The sequence below is a fragment of the Macrotis lagotis genome, chromosome 4 (assembly GCF_037893015.1).
Source record: "Macrotis lagotis isolate mMagLag1 chromosome 4, bilby.v1.9.chrom.fasta, whole genome shotgun sequence".
Taxonomy (NCBI): Eukaryota; Metazoa; Chordata; class Mammalia; order Peramelemorphia; family Peramelidae; genus Macrotis; species Macrotis lagotis.
In genome coordinates, this window is record NC_133661.1 from 167,819,509 (window position 1) to 167,841,979 (window position 22,471).

A 22,471-nucleotide genomic window follows, 5' to 3' on the forward strand; every position below is an offset into this window, starting at 1 on the left:
TGTTCCATTTCTATCACTAGCATCCTTTAAAGGTGGATCACCCTTCAGGTCCTATACCTATATGTCACCCATAATTCACCACAGATTTTTTTAAAGAACATGCTTTTTTTAAGACGGCAGTTTATTACATTAAAAGAAGTAGATGCCAGTTCAGTTTCTTATAGCCTTACACAGTCTTTGAGGAATACACTCAGAAAAGGTCCACAGTTAATTGCAAGTTAACTGCAACTAAACATTTGTTTAGTTTTTATTTGTATGTTCTCATACTTAATAACCGATTGTTGAATTGGACTGAATTTCCATCCTTTTCTCAGCGGTAATAAGGTAGCTTCAGGAGCTAGGTATGGGGAATCTGCACAGGTCCAAATCAAGTCTAAAATTTTATGTACAATACCAGAACATTGGTGTGAAAGTATTTCAAATAAGAGAACTCTACCAATTTATCGAACAAAAAAAAAAAGGCAACGCAAAACCGTTTTTTGGATCGGGAGACGTTCAGGTCGAAGGGCTCTCCCATATCTGGCCTTGGGGTCTCCCTGTGCGAAGCTGAGTCCAGCACAGCTGACCAATCCCTGAGGTGGAGAGCGGTCACTCTTTCTCATTCCGACTCAGATTTCCCTCCACTCGGCTCCAGGGTGTGGGGAGACGGGAAGGAGGAGGGGGAAGGACCATTAGGATGGACCGGGGAGCTGGGGGGAGAGAAGTCTCCGGCCTCACCACATCTTTCATCACCAGGCCTCCTTCCTCCGAGCCCCTCCGCCCCCTCCGCCCCCTCTTCGACCTCCAGAGCGAGCTGACCAGAGATGGGGCCCCTTTCTCCTTTCTGCTCACTCGGCCCCCACCCCCCGGGAGAGAGAGCAGGGTCTTTGTGGCCCTGCCCCCAGAGCCGCGGTGGAAGCAGAAGGGGCGGGCCGCGGGGCAGAGACACTTCGCCCGGCCGCCTGACCCCCAGGTGCATTGTCCAGCCAAGACCACCCCCGCCCCCTGCCGCGACCCTCCCCTCCCCCCATTTGGCCGTCCCTCCGTTCCTCCCAGCGTCTCCTTCCGCCTGGCCGGTCATCCTGCCCGCCGGTCACCAGAGACCAGAAGCACAAAGTAGTGCGCGGCTAGCGGCGGCGGCGGACACCGGGAGGGAGGGAGGGAGCCGCTCCGGTCCGTCCTGCCTCCGCCCCGGCGCCGCCGCCCCCTCCCCCCGCCCCTGGCCGGGCGCCCAGTTCGCTCCTCCTGTAGAGCGTGGCTCGCTGCGCCGGGGCCGGCTCCCCTGGCCACAGTCTCGCCCCAGCCCGGCCCCGGCTCCGGCCCCGGCCCCGGCTCCGGCCAGCCTCCCCCGGCTCCGGCCCCGGCCCCGGCCCCGGCCCCGGTCCCGGCCCCGGCCAGCCTCCCCGGCTCCGGCTCCGGCTCCGGCTCCGGCCCCGGCCAGCCTCCCCGGCTCCGGCTCCGGCCCCGGCCAGCCTCCCCGGCTCCGGCTCCGGTCCCGGCCAGCCTCCCCGGCTCCGGCTCCGGTCCCGGCCAGCCTCCCCGGCTCCGGCTCCGGCTCCGGCTCCGGTCCCGGCTCCGGCCCCGGTCCCGGCCCCGGCCAGCCTCCCCGGCTCCGGCCCCGGCACTTGGGGGCCCCGCCGCCGCGAGTCCGCGGCAGGAAGCCCGGGCAGCCCGGTGCCCACGCCGGCCCCGGCCCTCCAGGTGGACCGGGGGAGGCGGGACAGGCTCGAGGGGAACATGCTGGGGGAGCCCCGCTGAATGGCGCTTCCTCCGAGACCTCCGGCCGGGCTGCGGCCGCCGCAGATGCTGCTCCGGGCCGTCTTGGTGCTCCTGGTCTCCGGCCCAGGTGGGTGCCTTATTTTTTGGAGGGGATGGAGGGGAGGATGCGGGGCCCTGAGGAGGGCACGTGAGGCGGGGGAGAGGGGTCTGGATGTGTTTGGGAGCAGCAGCCCCTGAGGGTGGGCCCGGGGATCCCCGACTGGCACTCCCCCCCGCACCAAAGTCTGGAGTCCTTGCAAAGGTAAGAGGGGCAAAAGTTGTCGAGGTAGCCGGTGCCGGCGGGGCGATCCTCGTGGCCCCTCCCAGAAGCCGCGGTGGCCGCGCTGCAGGGGCTGCTGACCACTCGCGCCCCCTCCCCTTCCGTCCCTCGCCCATTGTCCCGGCTCCGGCCCCTCTCCCCGCCTCCTTGGCCCGCGCGCCGGACTCCCCTCGCCTGGGCGGCCGCGACGGCCGCACGTGGCTTTATTTATATTGTTTCCGTGGTGGCTTGGGTGCTGCCTAGGGGGCGCCCCGCGAGGCTCCGCACAGGCGGCTCCCCAAACCTGAGGGGGAGAGGGAGAGGCACACCTGGGACCCCTCGCCTCCTCACCCACCTTGGCTCAGCCCGGGAAACTGCGGAGGAGGTGGAGAGGGCAGAAGGAGTTTTCTTTTGCCAGTTCCCACTGGGCGTGGGGATACGGGAAAAGGCGGGGGTTGCAGTGCTAGCTACCTTCTCAGACATTTGTAGTATGTCTAAATCAGTTTTATTCCTTCGGTGTTTGTAGGGAATGGTATTTTAAAAGGGAGAGGTAGCGTGCGCCTTAACTTGGCTGGAGAGTGTTTCCTGCTTGTTCCTGTGATAAGCTTCCAGGGATGGGGAAGGAAGGGAGGGATGAAAACGGGGAAGAATCAGCTTGTTAAATTTTGGTTTTATTATTTTTTTTAAGGAAAAAACAAGTCATTTGTGTGATTGGGTACAGTAGAACCAAAACTTTCCGGAGTCATCTGCAAAACACAGATTATTAGGACTCTCAAAGATATAGTTGTAATCCATTAAGAAAAGTAGGGGTCCCTTGCTTATGATCTTGTCTTGCATTTAAGGTTTCAGAAGAATTGCATTGATGAGAAACTAAGAAATCAATAGTGGGGATTTTTTTCCAATGTGATCATGAGTCTAAGACTATCTGTAAATAACATTTTGCAGAGATTGGAGTAGAAAAAGATTTTTAAAAAAAATTCCCAAAGTCTAAACTCAAAAACCAAGGAATTCTGAAGGATCAGGGTTAAATGAAGGAAGTTATAGCAATTTAGTTAGATGTCACATTCTTAATTCTGATGGGTGGATGCCATAGCAGTATCTTTTTTAAGGATAAAATCTTTCCCCATTTGATAAAATGTTTATTGGTTGAGTAATCTCCTATACCCATTACATTATAAAGACCAATTAGTTACGCTTAAAAAAAAAACCCAGTTAGCAGTTTGAAAAAAGTTGAAATAAAGGTTTCTTGAATCTTATCCCTTAGAAACAGAAGTTGTCTACTTTGAAAGTCCATTATTTGTCCTAACTTGGACTCAGCAATTTGTCAATAGTTTCCCTTTGCAGAAGAGAGGAAGTTGATTTAAAAAAAAACTGATATTAAAATCTAAACTTGTAATGTCATAAAAGATAAAATTTCTTTCCAAAGGAATAGGTGCAGAAAAGGCCCCAAAATACTTCAAGGGATAAGGAAATAAACTTACTTGTTCACAGAGTCAGAGTTTTGCTAATGATTTCTTGTAAAATTAGACTTTTACAACTTACCCTGTTCAAGATCTTTTTTGACAAGCTTGTAAAAGAAGCAAACAGCTTGTGCTCAGTGGTTTTCCTGATGCAAGCAAGAGAGGTAGAATAGGTTTGTGTGAGAACTAAAGTTTTTACCATTTTACTTAAGTTAATGAATATGGGCAGAATATGAAAAAAACCTAACTTAATTATCTCTTGCTTATTCTTTAAGTAGAATCATCAACCATTTCAAACTGCAGTCTTATGCAGAATGTTGATGAATCTGTGTATCTGACCATGACAAAGTAAAAAATGATTTATTAATTTTTAATTATTTTTTATCCTTTATAGTTTCATAGATGTCATTGATTTTATACCTATAATTCCTGTTACATTTCCTTTTTTTTTTCTTTCAGGAGTTCAGTGCTTTAGTGAACTATTTTTTATAAAAGAGCCACAGGATGTTACTGTCACAAGAAAGGATCCATTGGTTTTGGATTGCCAGGCACATGGAGAACTTCCTATTAAGATCACATGGCTAAAAAATGGAGCCAAAGTTTCTGAAAATAAACGGATCCATGCTTTAACTAATGGCTCTTTATACATCAGTGAAGTAGAAGGCAAACGAGGAGAAGCATCTGATGAAGGATTTTACCAGTGTTTGGCTCTGAATAAATTTGGGGCCATTTTGAGTCAAAAAGCTCATCTCACTTTAGCAAGTAAGTGTTTTATCTTTGTTTTTGCATGCATCAATGTGATAAAATTCTGAAAATAACTTGTCTTTTTAAGTGATGATTTTGAAGACAAAAAGAAAATGCCAACCAAACATAAAAGAAAATTTCAACTTCATTCTGTTTGGAGATAAAAATGAGTAGTTGAAAATACATGCCAAATTAGGTTTGATCCTATTTGTGGTTATTACTAAGATGGGCCTGTGGAATTTGTTTGGTAAATGAATTACCCAGGGCTTCCAGCCTTCAGAATGTTTTTGAATAATTGAGAAGTTTGGTCAGCCTGACAAAAGTTGATCTGGAAGCTCTTCAGTTAGGAATTTATGATTAAGCTTTTCTATTCACAAGTAAAATCCCCTATACTTCTGTTTTTGTAAGTGATCTTTACAGGTGAAAAAAATTTTGCATTTTCCTCTGTTCTTCTTTTCTTTGCCCCAATGATTCTTTGTGATATCTACCTATGGATCACTCCTTGATGCTTCTTATTCTAAAGAGAGGATCAGTAGCATTGTTGTTATTTTCCTTCTGGGAGGGAAAGAGATTATAGTCATCTCTATATTATATCAAGTGGTATAGAAACTAGATTGACTCATTTATTTTTCAATTGTCATAATGTTTGCATCCTAAATTTTCTTTCTGTTTACTGTATCTTATCCATCATTTGTAACTTTAGTTTTACTGTTCTACATGCCTACAATAAATATGTAAAGTTATAATCTAAAACTTGAATATGAGATTCTTTAAGAAACTCACTGAGGCCTTTCTAGATCTGAGTACTCAGGTCTTGAAGTGAGTCACAATAGCATTTCTTCATAATAGCATACAATTCAAAGCTTTTAAAAGTTCTCACATTTTCTTAAAAAGGTATTAAACATGCAGTCTTTGTAATCTGGTTTGGCTATTTAAAGGGCAGCATCCCTTCATAAGAAAATTCAATACTTGTAATATGAGTGGCAGGAATATGTTACTATGACATAGATTTTCCATGGCAATTATCCAATTCTAGTTCTCTGAAGTTGGAATTTTGTAAAGCTAATGGCTATAACTGTAGCCATTACAAAGTTCCATTGTTAAACTTTATCTTCCTTATATTAGTTATATAGTATTATTTATAGAGACGTTAATACAGTAAATTCAGAGAGGCAGAATTCTAGTGGACAAGCCAGGTATAACCTCTGACACATACTTCCTTCATGACCCTGGAAAAGCCACTTAACCTTTCATTCTTTTTTTTTAATTTTTAAAATTTTTTTTAAAGATTTTATTTATTTTGAGTTTTTCAGTTTTCCCCCTAATCTTACTTCCCTCCCCCCACCCCCCACAGAAGGCAATTTGTCAGTCTTTACATTGTTTCCATGGTATACATTGATCCAAATTGAGTGTGATGAGAGAGCAATCATATCCTTAAGGAAGAAACATAAAGTATAAGAGATAGCAAGATCAGACAATAAGATATCAGTGATTTTTTCTAAATTAAAGGTAATAGTCCTTGGTCTTTGTTCAAACTCCACAGTTCTTTTTCTGGATACAGATGGTATTCTCCATTGCAGACAGCCCCAAATTGTCCCTGATTGTTGAACTGATAGAATGAGCGAGTCCATCAAGTTAACCTCTCATTCTTAAGGGCCAAGAACAATTACTAGAGTCAAGGCAATTCCCTAAGACTTATAATTTTAACTTTTATTAATGTCTTGGGCACCTTTGGCTGTCTGGTGAAGTCTATAAATTATTCTCAGAATAATAATATTTTTAAATATGCAAAATAGACTGCATGGTATTATAAAGAAAGTAATAGTATTGATTGCAAGTATAAAAATGTTTTAATAAAACAAGCTCATAGACCCCAAGATTATGAATGGGAGAGAAGATGCCAGGTTGCTTTGGTGAGGATTCCTTATCTAGGATTTCCTGTCAGTGAAATTTATGACACTTCTTTCTAGGCTACTAAAGCAGTTATAGATGCTTTAGTAGCCTAGAAAGAAGTCATAAATTAGGGATTGCATTTATTTCTTAAAAAACTTGAATTCAGGTTTCTAATTTCATATCCTATAAAAAAGAATAAAATAGAATAGGAAGATTTCTTTTTAATACATTTTTCTCTAATTGTTTGGAAATCCTGGTTAGCTTGGTTTATTTTTTTAACAGTTAGTAATAGTAACTCATTTATATTGTACTTAAATGACTTGTGAAGTCCTTTACATATAATATCACATTTGATTCTCACACCAATCTATATGAGATAACTGCTACTTGTTATCTTTATTTTATAGAGCTATGAAATGAATAAACTAAGACCAGAGAAGTTATTTGCTTCAAGAGTCAAAAGCTAATAAGTGATAGTGATAAGATCTAAATATAGATTTTCCTGAACCCAAATGCTGTCATTTTCAGGATAGTATCCTAATGCTTTTGTTGTTGTTCAGTCATGTCTGACTCTTCATAATTCCACTGGGGTTTTCTTGACAAAGATACTGGAGTGGTTTGCCATTTCTTGCTCCATCATTTTACAGATGAGGAAACTGAGGCTAACAGGGTAAAGTGACTTGCCCAGGATCACACAGCTAGTAAGTCTAAGGACATAATTGAATTTAGCAAGCTGAGTCTTTCTGACTCCAGGCCAGGTACTCTATCTAATGAGCCATCTAACTGCCCCCCCCCCCATTTCTTAGATTCTATTCAGAGGCAGTGTGGTCTAAGAGCAAGGCAGTCAGTCCTTCGGTCAACTCTTTAAGAATATAAATCACAGAGGTCAGACCTGAATTAGCAGAGAACTTTCTCCATTTTTTTCTCTTTATCAATGAAATCACAACTCCAGTCCCTAGTATTGAGGGAGAGAGAGAGAGCTTTCTACAATTTCTTTCCAAAACCACTCCAATCTTTTTTATGATGTTGAAGGAAGTTTTCCTGTTTTTGAATTGTTTCCAGATTAAACAAACTTGTTTACCATGACCACAAATTCAAAGAACTTTCAGAAAAATCTAATGGAATCTTGGTGTTGCTTGAAACAAAGTTGAAATTTTACTTCCAATAGAGATATCTAATCTAGAATGACAATAACTGTAAGAGGTGTAACAAAATTACAGCATTCGATTTCTGATGGGAATCTTAAGAGTGTTAACCTTGTGTAGTGGAAAGAGTGTTAAACCTGGGTTCAAATTCAATTTAAGATACTTAATTGCTGGTGACTGGCTGGAGCATCCTTTTGGGAACTTCAGTTCTCTTGTCTAATGAAATAATGAAAACTTCTCTGAGTTCTAAAAATGTGAATTGTTTTAATTTCCAAAATAGGAAATTTGGTATTTTATCATGCCACTATTCATTTTTTTTTAGTTTTTTTTTTTTTTTTTTTGCAAGGCAGTGGGGTTAAGTGGCTTGCCCAAGGCCACACAGCTAGGTAATTTATTTTTTATTTTTTATTTTTTAGGTTTTTGCAAGGCAAATGGGGCTAGGTGGCTTGCCCAAGGCCACACAGCTAGGTAATTATTAAGTATCTGCAGCTGGATTTGAACTCAGGTACTCCTGACTCCAGGGCTGGTTCTCTATCTACTGCATCACCTAGCCACCCCTACCACTATTCATTTTTGTGAAATTAGAAAATTCAACCATTTTCAATCTAATTAAATTTTTTTTGAAGCCATTGCATTATGACTGTATTAAGTTGTAAATATTTTAAGAACTTCTGGTGGAAGTTATACAAAGTATTATTTTGTCTTTAAGTATAAATGGTAGTTACTTAAGATAAAACCAGATCATTGTTTTTTAAAAATATTGAATATTTTCTTTAATATTAAAAACCACCGTTTTAATTTTGAAGTTACTTAACTAATAGCTAAATTATCTGCATATTTATACAAGATTATAGATTTAAGATATGACGTGTGATGTGTAAATGTCATAAAATTAAGATATAATTTTGAACTAACCATTTTGATTGAACAGAGTTGTCTTGGTATCCTAGTTAGAAGCAATGTCAGTTGCTGTAGACCTAATGACTTTATCTTGCCTGGATAAAGAAGCTATACATATTAAACAGGGAGAGAATAGGCATAAAGTGGGCATTCTTTTTTAAAGAAAAAAGCAAATTCTACTGTAGTTACTGATATCAACAGCATTCAAGTATGTGCTTTTTTTCTGCTTGGTCAAAGCTTTCACCAGAAAGCTTATCTTTTGCCTTAGAAGTGTAATAATGCAGCATTTGGAAACCTAAAACTTTAATCTGTGCAGTAGTTTAAGGTTTTAAATACACAAGAAGAGCAGGTCTTGGTTTCTAAACTTAGGAACTGGAAGCTGAAAGTTGCACTCTAGGCAAGAATTCCATTATTCATGTGTAAATTAGGAATTCACAGGGTTAAAAGGTTAGAAACTGGCCAGGATGAGGTTTACCCTTGTGATAAAGAGCAGATGACCCTCATTCATTGGCCAAAGCTTTCATGTAGCTCTTCTGCAAAGTTAGTGATTGCCATGAATTGTTCTTGTGGAATGCAGAAATTCAAATGTGAACAGGCCTTTCCTTAAGTGTCACTATGGAGCCTTATCTCATGAGCACATCAGAGCTGGTCTTTTGGGACAAGGTTCCTCCCCAAGGCCCCAAGGCTTTGCTTTCCTGTTGTTCATCCATGCACAAAAGAATTTGGTCAACTTACATTTTCTAATGGATTGCTTTTTTAAAGGAAACTATAGGGTTAAAGTAACATTTAGCTAAATTAAAAAAAATCCACAACTTTTCTTTGATAGTAGTTTTATAATTTTTATTTAACTAAAACAGAAAGGGGGGTAGGGAAAGTTGTGAGAGGGCCTTTTCCAGCAGTGATCTTTGTGAGGCAACATGTAGAGTAAAATGTTAAAGAAAAGAGGCAAGGATTAAATGGTTTATTATGAAGTTAAATCAGTGCTGATGTTTCCGGCAATATGATATTTGTTTTCAAGTATCATATGTAAGTGAGGGTTCAACTTTTAATTTCCCCAAAATTTTTTAAATATAGTAGAGAAACATTTGCTAAATTATATTTTTGCAGTTTCATTATTGAAATGATTAAAATAATGTTCCTTGAAAAATGAGAACAAAGGAAAAAAAGGGACACTTTTGAACAAAGTTGGGTTGATATGAAATTAGAGGGGGAAAAAAAGGATGTGAGAGAGAGATTGTCCTGACTATAAGGTAGTGATTGGTCAGGAAGCTAATTGATTATTTCCTTTCCATAAAGGTGGAAATTGAAGTCCTGTGATAGAGGAAGAATACAAAGAGGCTTTTGCTTTTCTTGGTTGCTTTTTTTTTTAAGTTATATTCTCTTGGGTGGAAAACTTTTGTGATTCTATTTTTGTAAATGTAACAGCAAGGGAGTGAGGAGATTTGTGTTATATTTTAAATTAAAAAAAACTGGGCGGCTAGGTGGTGCAGTGGATAGAGCACTGGCCTTGGAGTCAGGAGTACCTGAGTTCAAATACAGCCTCAGACACTTAATAATTACCTAGTCATGTGGCCTTGGGCAAGCCACTGAACCCCATTGCCTTGCAGAAAAAAAAAAACTGAAGCAAGGGGTAGTCATTTTAAAAATGGATATATATTTCATTTAAATTATAATGATTTTTTATTGAGATGAATTGATGATTTTCCAATAGCTGTATCATATAATAAAGTGTAAAAAGTAACATACATAACAATTTGTGGGTGCTGCTCAAATTAGTAAGGGAGAAGTAGAAATTCATTCTTTAGTGGCTTTTAAAAAATGTATCTGGAAATATGGAAATAAAATTGAAACTAATTGAAAATTATAAATTTCATCAAAGCAAGTTGAGGAATTGATTTTCAAATGTAGTTTGGAACTAGAAAATCGAGAAAAAAAGAATGAAAACTAACCAATGCTTTGTGACTAAAATAATTAATCCTATTTATGTAGCATTTTATGATTTGCTCAGAACTTTAGATTATTATAATTTGAATCCTACTGGGGAATATGAAGATATTTTTAGACCCATTTTACAGATGAGGAAATTAAGGTCATAAAGCTAATGTCAGAGGCAGAATTCAAAATCAGGCCTTTCCTGACTTACATCCAGTATAGATTATTATATTATCTTTTAGAAGTTTTAAGAAAGAGAAGTTCCTTATACCAAAAATAGACAGGGCTTTGTTGTATTATTAAAATTGTCATTGATTATTAGATGATATATTAGATGTTAAAGATTGTATAGTTCTTGTACTTACTTGCAGTGCCCTTTAAGTAAATTCATTGTATTTGTAAATGTGTTTTTGGCATTTGATAATGTCAGGTCTGGAGTCAGGAAGATCTGAATTGAAATTCAGCCTTCAACACTTAACTTGGCTGTATGACCCTGGGCAAGTCACTTAACTCTGATTCAATTTCTTCTTCTGTAAAATATGCTGGAGAAGGATGACAAATCAGTCTGGTATCGGTATTTTTCCTTGACAACCCTAAATAGGGTCACAAAGAATTGGATAGGACTGAAATTACTGAATGACAAATGTGCCATTTATTGGTGGGAGAGAATAAAAGTATTTGGTTTTAAAAACAGGATTGTTACAGAGGAAAAAGCAGTGAAGCTTTTTAAGGCTTGACACTTTATAGGATTTGAAGAAGATTCATTTTTTTGATGAATTTTTTTTCAAAACTTGAAGTGCTATATAAATGTATTTACTCCACCTTTTTCTCTTTTTCCTCTTCCTTCATTTTGAAGTTATTTTCTTCTGACATTTTTTAGTTGATGCCTTACATAGATGCCTAACAGATTTGTTTTAAAGTGACATTTGGTTTTTACAGGATGTCTGCCTAAAAGGTTTATCAGGACCCTGATAAACTCAGGGTAATTATTCTACTTATTCTTTTTGTAGTCACTAGAGAGTATCAGTTTTCACCTACAGGAATCTGATTGTCTATCTCAATGCTTGTCAAAGTTTTTCTTACTCTCAACATCTCTCTCCCTTCCTCCCCTGGAGGGGCTATTGCAAAGGGAAATTAGTATTCATTTTAATGCACATGAAATATACAGATATATTTCATGTGCATTAAAATGAATACTAATTTCCCTTTGCAATATATATATATATATATCATTTTAAGATTTGCAAAATGCCTTGAATACATTATCTTCTTTTATTATCACAGTAATTCTTTAAGCTTCATGCTTTTATTTTTATTTCCATTTTACAAATGACAAAACTATCAAGTCTCAGAGCAAGAGTGACTTGCCTTCAGTCACAGCTAGTAAAGCATTTTAAAGCATTCTGAAAAGAGAGTTACAGATTTCATTGGATTGCCAAAGAGGTCTAAGACAAAAAAGGTTAGGAACCATTGCATTATACCATAATGCCTTTAAATTCAGAAAAAAAAAATTTAGAAAGTCTACTGGGATTTGAATGAGCCTTGAGTATTTTATATACTCTTCAGGCAGTTTATTCTTTTAGGAGAAGAATAGATCACAGTTGTCTTTGTATGGAGTAGAAGCTCATTAAAATTGGTTGATAATGATGTTATAGAAGAAAGTCAAAAAATATTTGTGCTGAATTACTCACATTAACATCTCCGGTACTTAAGTAAAATTGATGCTCTGTTTGAAACACATGTTGTACAAGATAAAGGATCAGCCCTTTCCATTATAAAAACAATAAGTTCATCTGAATAATACCTAACTTTTTAATATTGTTTTTAAACCTCAGTACTCAGATGCATTTTTTTGATAGAATTCTTATCTAACCAGGAGATGCGAATTTAAAATGTTTTTCTTTTGACTTTAGATAGGTTTTACTTTTCTAGAGATTTGTTTCTTTATAGCTTAAGCATTTGTAGTGGCAAGGTTAACAAAAACATAAATAATACAATAACTGGTGCTCAGCTTTAGTTAAAACCTTTCTTTACTCAATTTGGCTTAGTCTCTAAAACTACTAAAAAGAACAGATAAATATCCTGAATTATTGGAGAAGGATTTCAACTTCTCCAGGAATTCTATCCTCCAGAAAATACTTCACTATTATCCTTTGAGGTGCACAGGTCAGGAGTAGGGTGGGAGGAGGTGGTTTATGTACTGTGTTAGTACCCCAAGGCTTCATAATCCACCATCATGAAGGGAGAGTGTCTACTAATAGCTTGCCACCTCTGGATATCTTCTGGATCTCTATTTTTGGAAAATGCCATTAGTATTTCACTTCTCTACCTGTTCACTAACTGTTAAGTCCATAGCACGACCAGGAGCCTTGTGGTTCTTAGAGCATATAGACCCTTTCCCCTCTCCATTTGCTGTAGCTTGGTTCTATCATCAAATCAATTTTACTCCTGGATGGGAATGTATCAGTCTACTCCTGCATAGTCTCATTTCTCATTCCCCTAACTTTCCAAACCAGAATTTCTCCATGTCCACTATTCCTCTATGTTTGTCATTTCTCCCTCCATAGAACATATGCTCTTTGAGGAGGAACAACTGTCTTTGCTTTTATATTTATATCCTGGGGAAAATATAAGCTTTTAAGTTAGTTTTCTTCACTTTTGAACTCCAGTTATTCATGAAACCAGTGCATCTGAATATTTTAGAATATCATTTGTGTTTTGACATACAGATACAGATTGTATAAAATTGTAGTGTTGCTCTGAATAAATGGTTAGGCAGATTATATCAACAATTTTTTCAGTTAATTCACTAGTATAAATTACACTATAACCTATGCATTACATAATATCTATGATTTATTCTTTTTCTGATAGGATTCATTTAACTTTCTGTACTTTATGATATGAAGCTATTTATAGCTTTGAAGATAATATAAATCTTAATCAATTTTTAAATTAAATGTTGTCATTGAATGAAAATTGATTTCCTCTTCTTCCCATTTCTCCTACCATTGGAGGTGTATGTGTTTGTGTGTGTGTGTGTGTGTTTGTGTGTGTATGTGTCTGTGTCTGTGTCAGTGTGTCTGTGTGTGCATGTAATTCTATAACTTGGATCCAGCACCTCTATCTCCTCATAGGTCTTATAGAGCAGAGGTGTCAAATACTTGACATTTCCAAGTGCTGTTTGAACTAAATTAAAATGCAGTACCTATCTGATTTTAATGTGTTAATTACTATTAGTAACAAAGCAATGTATAAACAGATGTGGTTTTCTAAATCAATATGTGACCTGCACCAATACTTATGTGTACTTTATGTTTCTATTTGAAATTTAACACTACTATTCTGTAGACATAGCTATGGTTTTTTTAAATCAAAATTCTAAGTCTTTAAAAAAAAATTTTATAATGGTGTTTCCATGTACAAAATGTTTCCCTGGCTCTGCTCACTTTCTTTAGTCTTGATTCATATTTCCCAGGATTCTCTGAAATTGTCTCTTTGGTCATTTCTGATAGTATAATAATATTCCCTTACATTTTATATACTACACTTTTGTTCAAGTCATTTCCCAGTTGTCTAAGAGGCAATCTAAGGTACCCTAGGAGGACTTTAGGTACATCTCTTTCCCATAATTTTACAAATGATGAAACTCAGGCCAGAGAAGTGAGAAATGACTTGCACCAAATCTTGTTAATAATTGGCAGATCAGGGATTTGATCTTGATCAGCACTCTTCTCTACCCTACCCTCTTCCCCCAACAGTCTAAATGTTTAATTCTAGTTTTTAATTGTTGTTCCCAACCAAATTTATATATGCTTGTATTCACAGTTAATCACTTATGCACATCATTAATCACTTATTTTCAAGGTTTAACCTCAGAAAAAGAAGAAAAAAGTCCTTTCCCAAGTGGTTTGGGAGAGTTATGACTGAAAATTTAGTTTCATATGTTCAGTTTCATAGATAGGTAACTTATGTCTATTTTAATTTTCATCTGACTACAAGAATTTTTATCTGACTACTGCTCACCATTAAAAAAGGAAAAAAAGCAATGCCCTTTCTTCCCTTTGGGATTTATTTATTTATTCATTCATTCATTCATTCATTTATCAATAAATCTTATTTTTATCATAAGATTTTACCTTCATTTTCTTTTTTGGGTCAATGTTATCAGGAAGTCCTTCCTTGTAACAAATCAGTACAAGAAAGCAGAAGAAATCCACAATTTGACCCTATCCAGAAACACGTCTCATCCTGTACCTCCAGCATATCATCTCTCTGTAAATACATGGAAAGTATTCTTCACCATTATTGCTCTGGGGCCTTAGTTGGTCATTGTTTGATCAGAATTTACAATTTCTTAAAGTTGTTTTCCTGATTCTGTGTTGGTTCATAGAAGTTTTTCCAAGATTCTCTGGATCATCACTCCATTTGGTTGTTTGGTTTTTTTAATTGATATTTTATTTTCCAGTTACATGTTAAGAAAGATTTTCAACATTCATCCTCTTGCATATTTATAAGTTACTCAATTTTCTTTTACTCTCCCTTCCCAATCCCTTCCCTTGAGTGGTGAACAGTATAGTGAACATTGTATATGTACATTTGTGTTTAACATGCTTACACATTAGTCATTTTGTGTACGAGGAATTAGAACTAAGGGGAAAGAAAAAAGGCAATGGGATAGGAAGGAAAAAAGGGAAAATTTTTTTTTAAAAGTGAACATAATGTTCATTCAGATTTTGTGGGTTTTCTTGCTCTTTTTTTCATCCGGAGGTGGATGGCATTGTCCATAACAGGACAGGTCCCCTAGGGTTGTCCTAGCTCTCTGAACTGCTGAGAGGACCTGCAGCCATCATAGATGATCAACTCATCATTCCTTTTTTAAAATTAAATTTTGTTTTTTTCACTTAACTTAAATCTGCTTTCTCTCTCACTACATACCATTAAAAAGGGAAAAAGCAATGCCCTTATAAAATACCATATGCATAATGAAGCAAATTAAATTTCCTCATTTTCTGTGTCCAAAAAAATTTGCATCATTATGTACTTTGAGTCTCTTGTCTCAATAGATAGGCATTCCTTAGTTTTTAGTTCTTTCTCACTAGAAAAAAGAGCTACTTTAAATGATTTTGTAATTTTGAGTCCTTTTCCTCTTTTTTCAAAAATTTTTTTGGAATATCTGTCTAATAATGATAGATGGGGAGGATATTTCCCAATGACTTTCAGATGCTTGAATTAATTCACAGCTTTAGCAGCAATGATTTGTTGTGCTTGTTTTCATGGAATCCCTCCAACAATTGTTGTTTTTCTTTAATTTTTGGTCATCTTTGACAATCTGATGGTTTTGAGATAGAACATAATCTCCTTAATATGTTTTTCCCTTATCATTAGTGATAAGACCCATCCTTTTATATGATCATTATGTTTGAGGCACAGCAAGATGACTATTTTAGCTGAATGACAGAGTGCTTGAAGAGAAGTAATATATAATTAGACTAAAACTAGTTTGTGAAGGACTTTAAATGCCACACAGACAAGTTCATATTTGATTTTAGAGACAATAAGGGAGTTAGCAGCATTTATTGAGTAACATGTTCAGATCAATGATTTAGGAAGCCCTCTTTGGCAACCATGTGGAGGATGAATTGGTGACCATTGAGGGAGAATATTGACTAGTCTAGTAGTCATTAGGGCTGAACTAAATGGTAGTTGGTGTGAGGATGGAGAAAGGGACAAATTGAAGAGATGTTGTATGGATAGAAACTAGAGGCTTGTCAAGTGATTATACATCTGGAGTAAGGGACAACAAGAGGTCAAGAATGACAGAGATTCTGAACCTGGGTAACCAGAAGAATGGTGCTTCCTTTTATAGATATAGAGAAGTGTAGAAGATGAACCCAGAACTTTTTGATACCAAGTTCATCTCTCTGTTACATATTTTCCTCCAGAATTTTAGGGCAAAGAGGATTGCTTTTCATCTAGACTTGTGATCTATATTTTATAATAATAAAGTTTCATGGAGGTGCTAGGAGATTGACTTGCCCTATAGTAACACAACTACTATGTGTTGGAGGCAGGGATAAAACTCATTATTTTCTGACACTGAAGTCATTTCTCTAACCCTTTTAACATTAAAATTTATCTAGATATCTTTCTGAAAAAACTAAAGGATAGATGAGGTGATAAAATGAAAAAAATCAATCAAAGAGAATGGTTTCCTCTTTTTTTGGTACAGTAAGTAAAGGAAAGCTATGGGTGAATTTTTTTTATTGCTGATACATTTATTTCTACTTTTATCATTTCTGGTTAATAAGCATTTGTTAAGGATATGATTGGAGGAAAGACCATATATTTTAGTGTGTGTGTGTGTGTGTGTGTGTGTGTGTGTGTGTGTTTCAATTGGAGGAAACACCATATATTATATACATATATATGTATATGTATAATTTGATTGGAGAAAACACATTATATTTATTTGTATATGATATATCAATATATATTTCAATTGGAGGAGACAACATACACACATACATACATATACTTGTACATATGCATTATGTATAAGATAAATACAAGGTGATTGAGGAGGGATGATATTAGCAGTTAGAGACAATTTGGAAAGACTTTATAATAGAAGAAAGTGCTTGATTTGAATCTTTGAAGGAACTGTATGAAGTAAGGAAGATGGAATGGAAATGACCATTGCAAAGGTCTAAAGATGAGAGAACTAGGGTTTTGACTGGATCATGGAATATAGGAATGAGTGGGGAGAGTAATAGAAAAATCATATGTATATATGTATATATAATGTAAACTATGTAATATGTAATATATAATTATATGTCTATAATATTTGAATGAAATATGGTATATGCAGAAGCTGAATAGAGTAATGTATAATGGAGTCAGTTTGTAAATGACTTTAGATATCAAAAATGTGAAAAGTCCACATTTTATCTTAGAAGCACTAGGAAACTACTGGACTTTATTGAATGTGAGATCTTCAGATTACTGAGTCATATGTGTGGAAACGGATTGAAAAAGGGAAAAACTTATTAGGAAGTCATTGCAAAAGGTGAGAGATGTGGAAGTAATAACAGCAAGATTTGGTAACTGGATATATGGAATGAGAGAGAGTGAGGAGTCAAGAATAATCCTGAGGTTATGGACCTAGAAGTCTGGAAGCATCATGGTTTCTTTGACAGAAATGTAAAAGTTTGATGGAGGAAGGATTTGGAGATGAAATCTGGAATTTTGTTGTGGACATGCTGAATTTAAGATATTTCTGGTACATCCAGTTTGAAATGTCCAAAACATTGTTGATGATGCCTAATTGAAGCTTCAGAGAGAGACTGGGGCTAGATGTATGATTCTGTGAATCATCTAAATATAGATGATGATCCAGAATCAAGGCAGTGATGAGTTCCCCAAAGTATAAAGGGAAAAGAAAACCCAGAACAGAATCCTGAGAATTACCTAAAAGTAGGGGGCATAATAAAGGTGATGATTCAGTTAAAGGAGATTGAGGGAGAAGTTGGAGAGGTAGTGAGGAGGACGAGAAAGGCATAGTTCCATGAAAACCAGAGAGGAGAGAGTATCCTAGAGGAATAGGGAATTATCAGTATCAAATGCAACAGAAAGATCAAGAAGGACATCAAATTTGGCAATTGTTACTTTTGGTAACTGTAGAAAGAGCAGAAATTTTGGACAAGTCTTACCCCTAAATTGTTTTAAAAAATAGTAAGATTTTTTTCATTAGACAGATTTAGCTCACAAATACCTCTAATATTTAATAGTTAGATCTCAAAGTTAATCACTGATTTCATTAATATTGTCAAGTCAAGTCAAGCATTTATTGAGTATTAATATATACCTGGCACTGGGGGGGATACAAATAAAGGCAAAAAAACAATCCCTGCCCTCATGGAACTCATGGGAGGAGGGGAAGATGGCATACTAAAAACTATATTTTTCTTTTGTGCAGTCATTTCAATCAGACTCTCCATGATAACAATTGGGATTTTCTGGGCAAAGTTACTAGAGTGATTTGCCATTTCCTTCTCCAGCTCATTTTACAGATGAGGAAACTGAGGCAAACAGGGTGAAGTGACTTGTTGAGGGTAAATGTCTGAGCTAATGTCTGAGACTGGATTTGAACTTAGGAGATGAATCTTCCTGAAATCAGGCCCAGTACTCTATTGCCTTTGCCAGCTACCTGTCCCACATACAAGATAGGATTAATTGAAGATAATCTCAGAGAGAAGACAATAATCATTAAGGAGGACCAGGAAAGTTAGATTTTAGTGTAGACTTGATAAAAAGCAGGAGGCAAATGGGGAGGATGGAGAGAATTCCAAAAATGAGGAGCAGCTGGTAAAAATGTAAGAGTAAAGAAATGGAATGAAGATCATGGAGGAGTTCAGTTACTGGATGTAAAGTAGGTAGAGGAGAATAAAGTGTAAGACTACTGGGAAAGGTAGGAGAAGGCAATGCTATGAAGCACTTTAAAAGTCTTAACAGAAGGATTTCTATTTAATGCTAGAGGTAACAGGGAGCTGTTGGAGATATGATTATGTGAATGGATCTCAAAATTCGGTTCTTTAGACAAGTGCTTGTGAGAATCCTTTTAAACTTACAGCTGATTTCTAATACTTCAGTTCTTTAAAAGAGCCTTGAATTCTTTGGTTTGACTGCTCTCTCACCTTATGCATGGAGAAACCTCCTCTTAGCAAATTGCCTTTTCTGCATTTTTGTTATATATAATTTTCACTTAGTGGCCAAACTTCTATCTTTTAGAACTTAGGCTAGTTGTTTGATGATAGTGTGTATACAAAATCTTTCAATCATTGAAGGAATTTGTACTCCACTGGTATAGTCTTTGAGGGGACCCATATGCTAAAGCAAATAACACTCAGTTCATCTTTATGATACTCACAAGATGTATATACTTTTTGATCATGATGCATAACTTATTTCTTAAATTAGTTGTGCTTTGAGGAGAATTTGTCAAGATATTTTTGTTTTCAAAATTCCAACAAGTTGTTTTTTTTTATTTAAATTTGACTATTTGGATAATGAAGCAGCTTAACTAATTTATGAGACATGTAGAAGAAACATTTTTACTTTTTTTACTTTGCTTTCATAGGAAGAGACTATTATAAGTTTTTATCAATTTTTAAAATTGTGTTTTTATGTCCTAGAATATTCTTTATCTTTTTATTTCCTTTTCCCTTCCTTCTAGTCTTAATTTTTTCCTCCCTTATGAAGTTCCCTGACCACTGGAGCATACATAAATATGTTTTTATCCTCTAATTTACTTCTTTTATAGTTACATTTGATAAACAATTCACATATATGGTTTACTGACTAATGATTTCTTCTTATCTGGTCTTTTTAATTAGATTTTAAATTCCTTATGCTCAGGAATCTTTTTGTGCCCTCTTTATACTCTACTGTGCCTAGGACAAAGTTAAACATTTAGCTATTCAACATATACATATATATATATATATATGTATATATATATATATATATATATATATATATATATAAATGATGTTGGAGGAGTGTACTTGATTCATTTTACTCTCTAATAAATATTCGTAATTTTGAGGAAAATGACATACTTTTTTAACATAAAACTTACTGTACAATGGAATTATTTATTTAGTTGAGGGAAATGTGTGGTGGAATTAGAAAATAGAATTCTTTAAAAAAGAAAAAATAGAATGGTGTCTGAATATTATTTTAAATTAGATGCTTAAATTATTAATCAATTTGATCTTTGGACATGTCTTATGCAGGTTTTTTTTTTTTTAGATTTTCCAAGGCAATGGGATTAAGTGGCTTGCCCAAGGCCACATGGTTAGGTAATTATTAAGTGTCTGAGGTCACATTTGAACTCAGGTACTCCTGACTCCAAGGCTAATGCTCTATCCACTGCGCCACCTAGCCACCCCTACAGTTTTTTTTAAATAAATTTTTATCAGTACCTTTTGTTTTTACTTTACCTACATTTCATATCTCCTAGAGAACCATTCCTTTTAACAAAGAACAAAAAAGAAAAAAATAGTTCAGCAAAACTAACCAAGACATGGGGAAAATTCTGACATAATATGCAATGTTCCACACCCAAACCCATTTGGAGAAATTTATCATTTCATTTCATTTCATTTCATTTCATTTCATTTATTTGTTTGTTTTTGGTTTGTAATTCCTATCATTATTTATTTTTTTTTAAATTTTGTGAAAGATTTTATTTAGTTTTCCCCTAATCTTGCTTCCCATCCTCCACAGAAGATAGTTTGTAAGTCTTGACATTGTTTACATTGTATATCATTTCATTTATTAAAACTGTGATATTCTATATATTGATGCTTCCCAAGAATTTTTAAAAGTTCCAGTTTTACAGTTATTTTGGCCAAAGTAAAGAGAATTAGACAGTTACTAAAGTAAAAGGATTAGACTTTTATTTTTATTGTGAGATAAATAACCATAAATATGGTTTATTAGTGTTTAAGAGAATAGTACATAATTCATAGGCTATTTCTCATTGATTATTTCTAAACTCTGGCAAATTATCCAAATTCTACCCAGTCACGTTAGGCAAGAAATCCTGTTTGTTTCCTCATTATTCAAATGTAGTAGGATGTCTACCACAACTCAAGTCTAAAATTGAATTAAAAAAACAAATTGTAGACTTTTAAGATTTAATATTACTCTTAGAAAGCAATTTGAAGAGGCTGATTCAATTCCTGTATATAGAATGTTGCTGTTGTATATATGCTTTCAAGAAGTAAATTAAATGGCAACATTGAATTAAGGATTTTTGTTAATATAATTCCCAAAATTTTAAAAAACATAAAATGTTGAACTAATGATTTCATATTTGATGGTAAAAGTATATTTTTAAATATATGAAACAAAGGTGCAATTATTTTTTTCCCCTAAGAAACCTACATTACTCATTCTTTAATGGAAGAGCATTTGGCTCTTTAAAACATTGTGTCTCAATACATAAGAGTTCACTGAATTAAATTAATTTATTGATTTCTGTTTTGTTACTGGCATACATTTATGAGCAGATCTTTTAGCACCAAAGCACCATGTCAAAGGTCATAACTTTCTTTTTTGTGGAAGAATAAGAGCTTTCAGATGGTAAATCCCAGAAAAGCACATTAAGGTCTTTTGCATTTTCTCTCATATGTAGATTCAGTAGAGAGACATGCATCATTGGAAAAGAGTTTTATAAATTAACAGGAGGAAACTTTCCTTTCTTTCTATTTTAGAGCATTTTGCACAAATAGCTTCTCACTGTAGTTTAACATTTTGCTTCATTAAATTTTAGCAGTTTTGAATAGGAAATGGATAAATGTATAATTTGTGTGCTGATTTTCTCCTATTTTATGTGAAATTTCAGTAGTATCTTTAGCTGTAGTTGAAATATTGAAAATATTTATCCCAAACTAAATATGAATAGATTATATTCATTGGGACTTTGTTTTGTCTTAGTTTTTTGATCAACTGCAATTTCATTGATATAGGAAACACCCATTACTTTTCAGATTGGAAAAATGTTCTGCAATGTATAATCCTAGAGAATTGCCTTTGTCACTGAGAAGTTATATAACTCTCCATCAGCAAGTTTGTGACAGAGTTAGAACTTGAATTCAGGTTTTCCTGAGTTTATCTACTATCAAAGGGTATCTACTATCAATAATGTTTTTGTTTTTGATATTTACTTTATGATCTCAGTTACATATGGGTCCTTTTCTTCTTTCTTTGATCTTTTGGTGATATAGACCTGATAGTGGAATCTCTGGGTCAAAAGGTGAGTTCCAAATTGTTTTCCAAAATGGTTCAATCAGTTCATAACTTCATCAGTAGTACTTTATTGTGGATGATTTCCTGTAATCCCTCTAACATTTTTCCTTTTCCTTTTTTGGTTTATTTTTTATCAGTCTGTTGTTTAGTAACATAGAACCTCAGAGATGTTTTAATTTACATTTCTTTGTTAGGGATTTAAAGCATTTTAAAGCATTTTTTCAAATTGTTATTAACATTAGGTTTCTTCTATTGAAAACTGCCTTTTCATATTACTTGGAACATTTATCAGGGATTAATTTATGCTACTTTAAATTTGAATCAGTTCCTCATTTAGCTTAGAGCTGAAACTTTTATTAAAGAAACTTGCAAAGATTTTTCTTCCAGATTACTTAACATTTTAATTTTATTGATTTTATTTGTATAACAATTTTTTTTAGTTTTATGTAATCAAAATTACCTTTAATCTTCCTTGCTTTCTAGTCATAAACTCTTCTTTCCACAGATTTGTAATGTTTTTTTATTCTTTATACCTCTAACTTTTCTAACTAAGCCATGTAGATAGATATTTGGTGCTTCTC

General features: G+C 36.0%; 1 protein-coding gene across 1 annotated transcript in view; it reads left to right on the forward strand.

Moving 5' to 3' along the window:
• The first annotated feature begins 1,737 nt into the window (after nucleotides 1-1,737).
• PRTG (protogenin) overlaps nucleotides 1,738-22,471 on the forward strand; it is a 134,767-nt gene continuing 114,033 nt past the window's right edge. Inside the window, exons 1-2 of the mRNA XM_074234616.1 lie at nucleotides 1,738-1,825; nucleotides 3,916-4,218. Coding sequence (XP_074090717.1) covers nucleotides 1,738-1,825; nucleotides 3,916-4,218 — 391 coding nt within the window. The remainder of the gene's footprint in view (nucleotides 1,826-3,915; nucleotides 4,219-22,471) is intronic.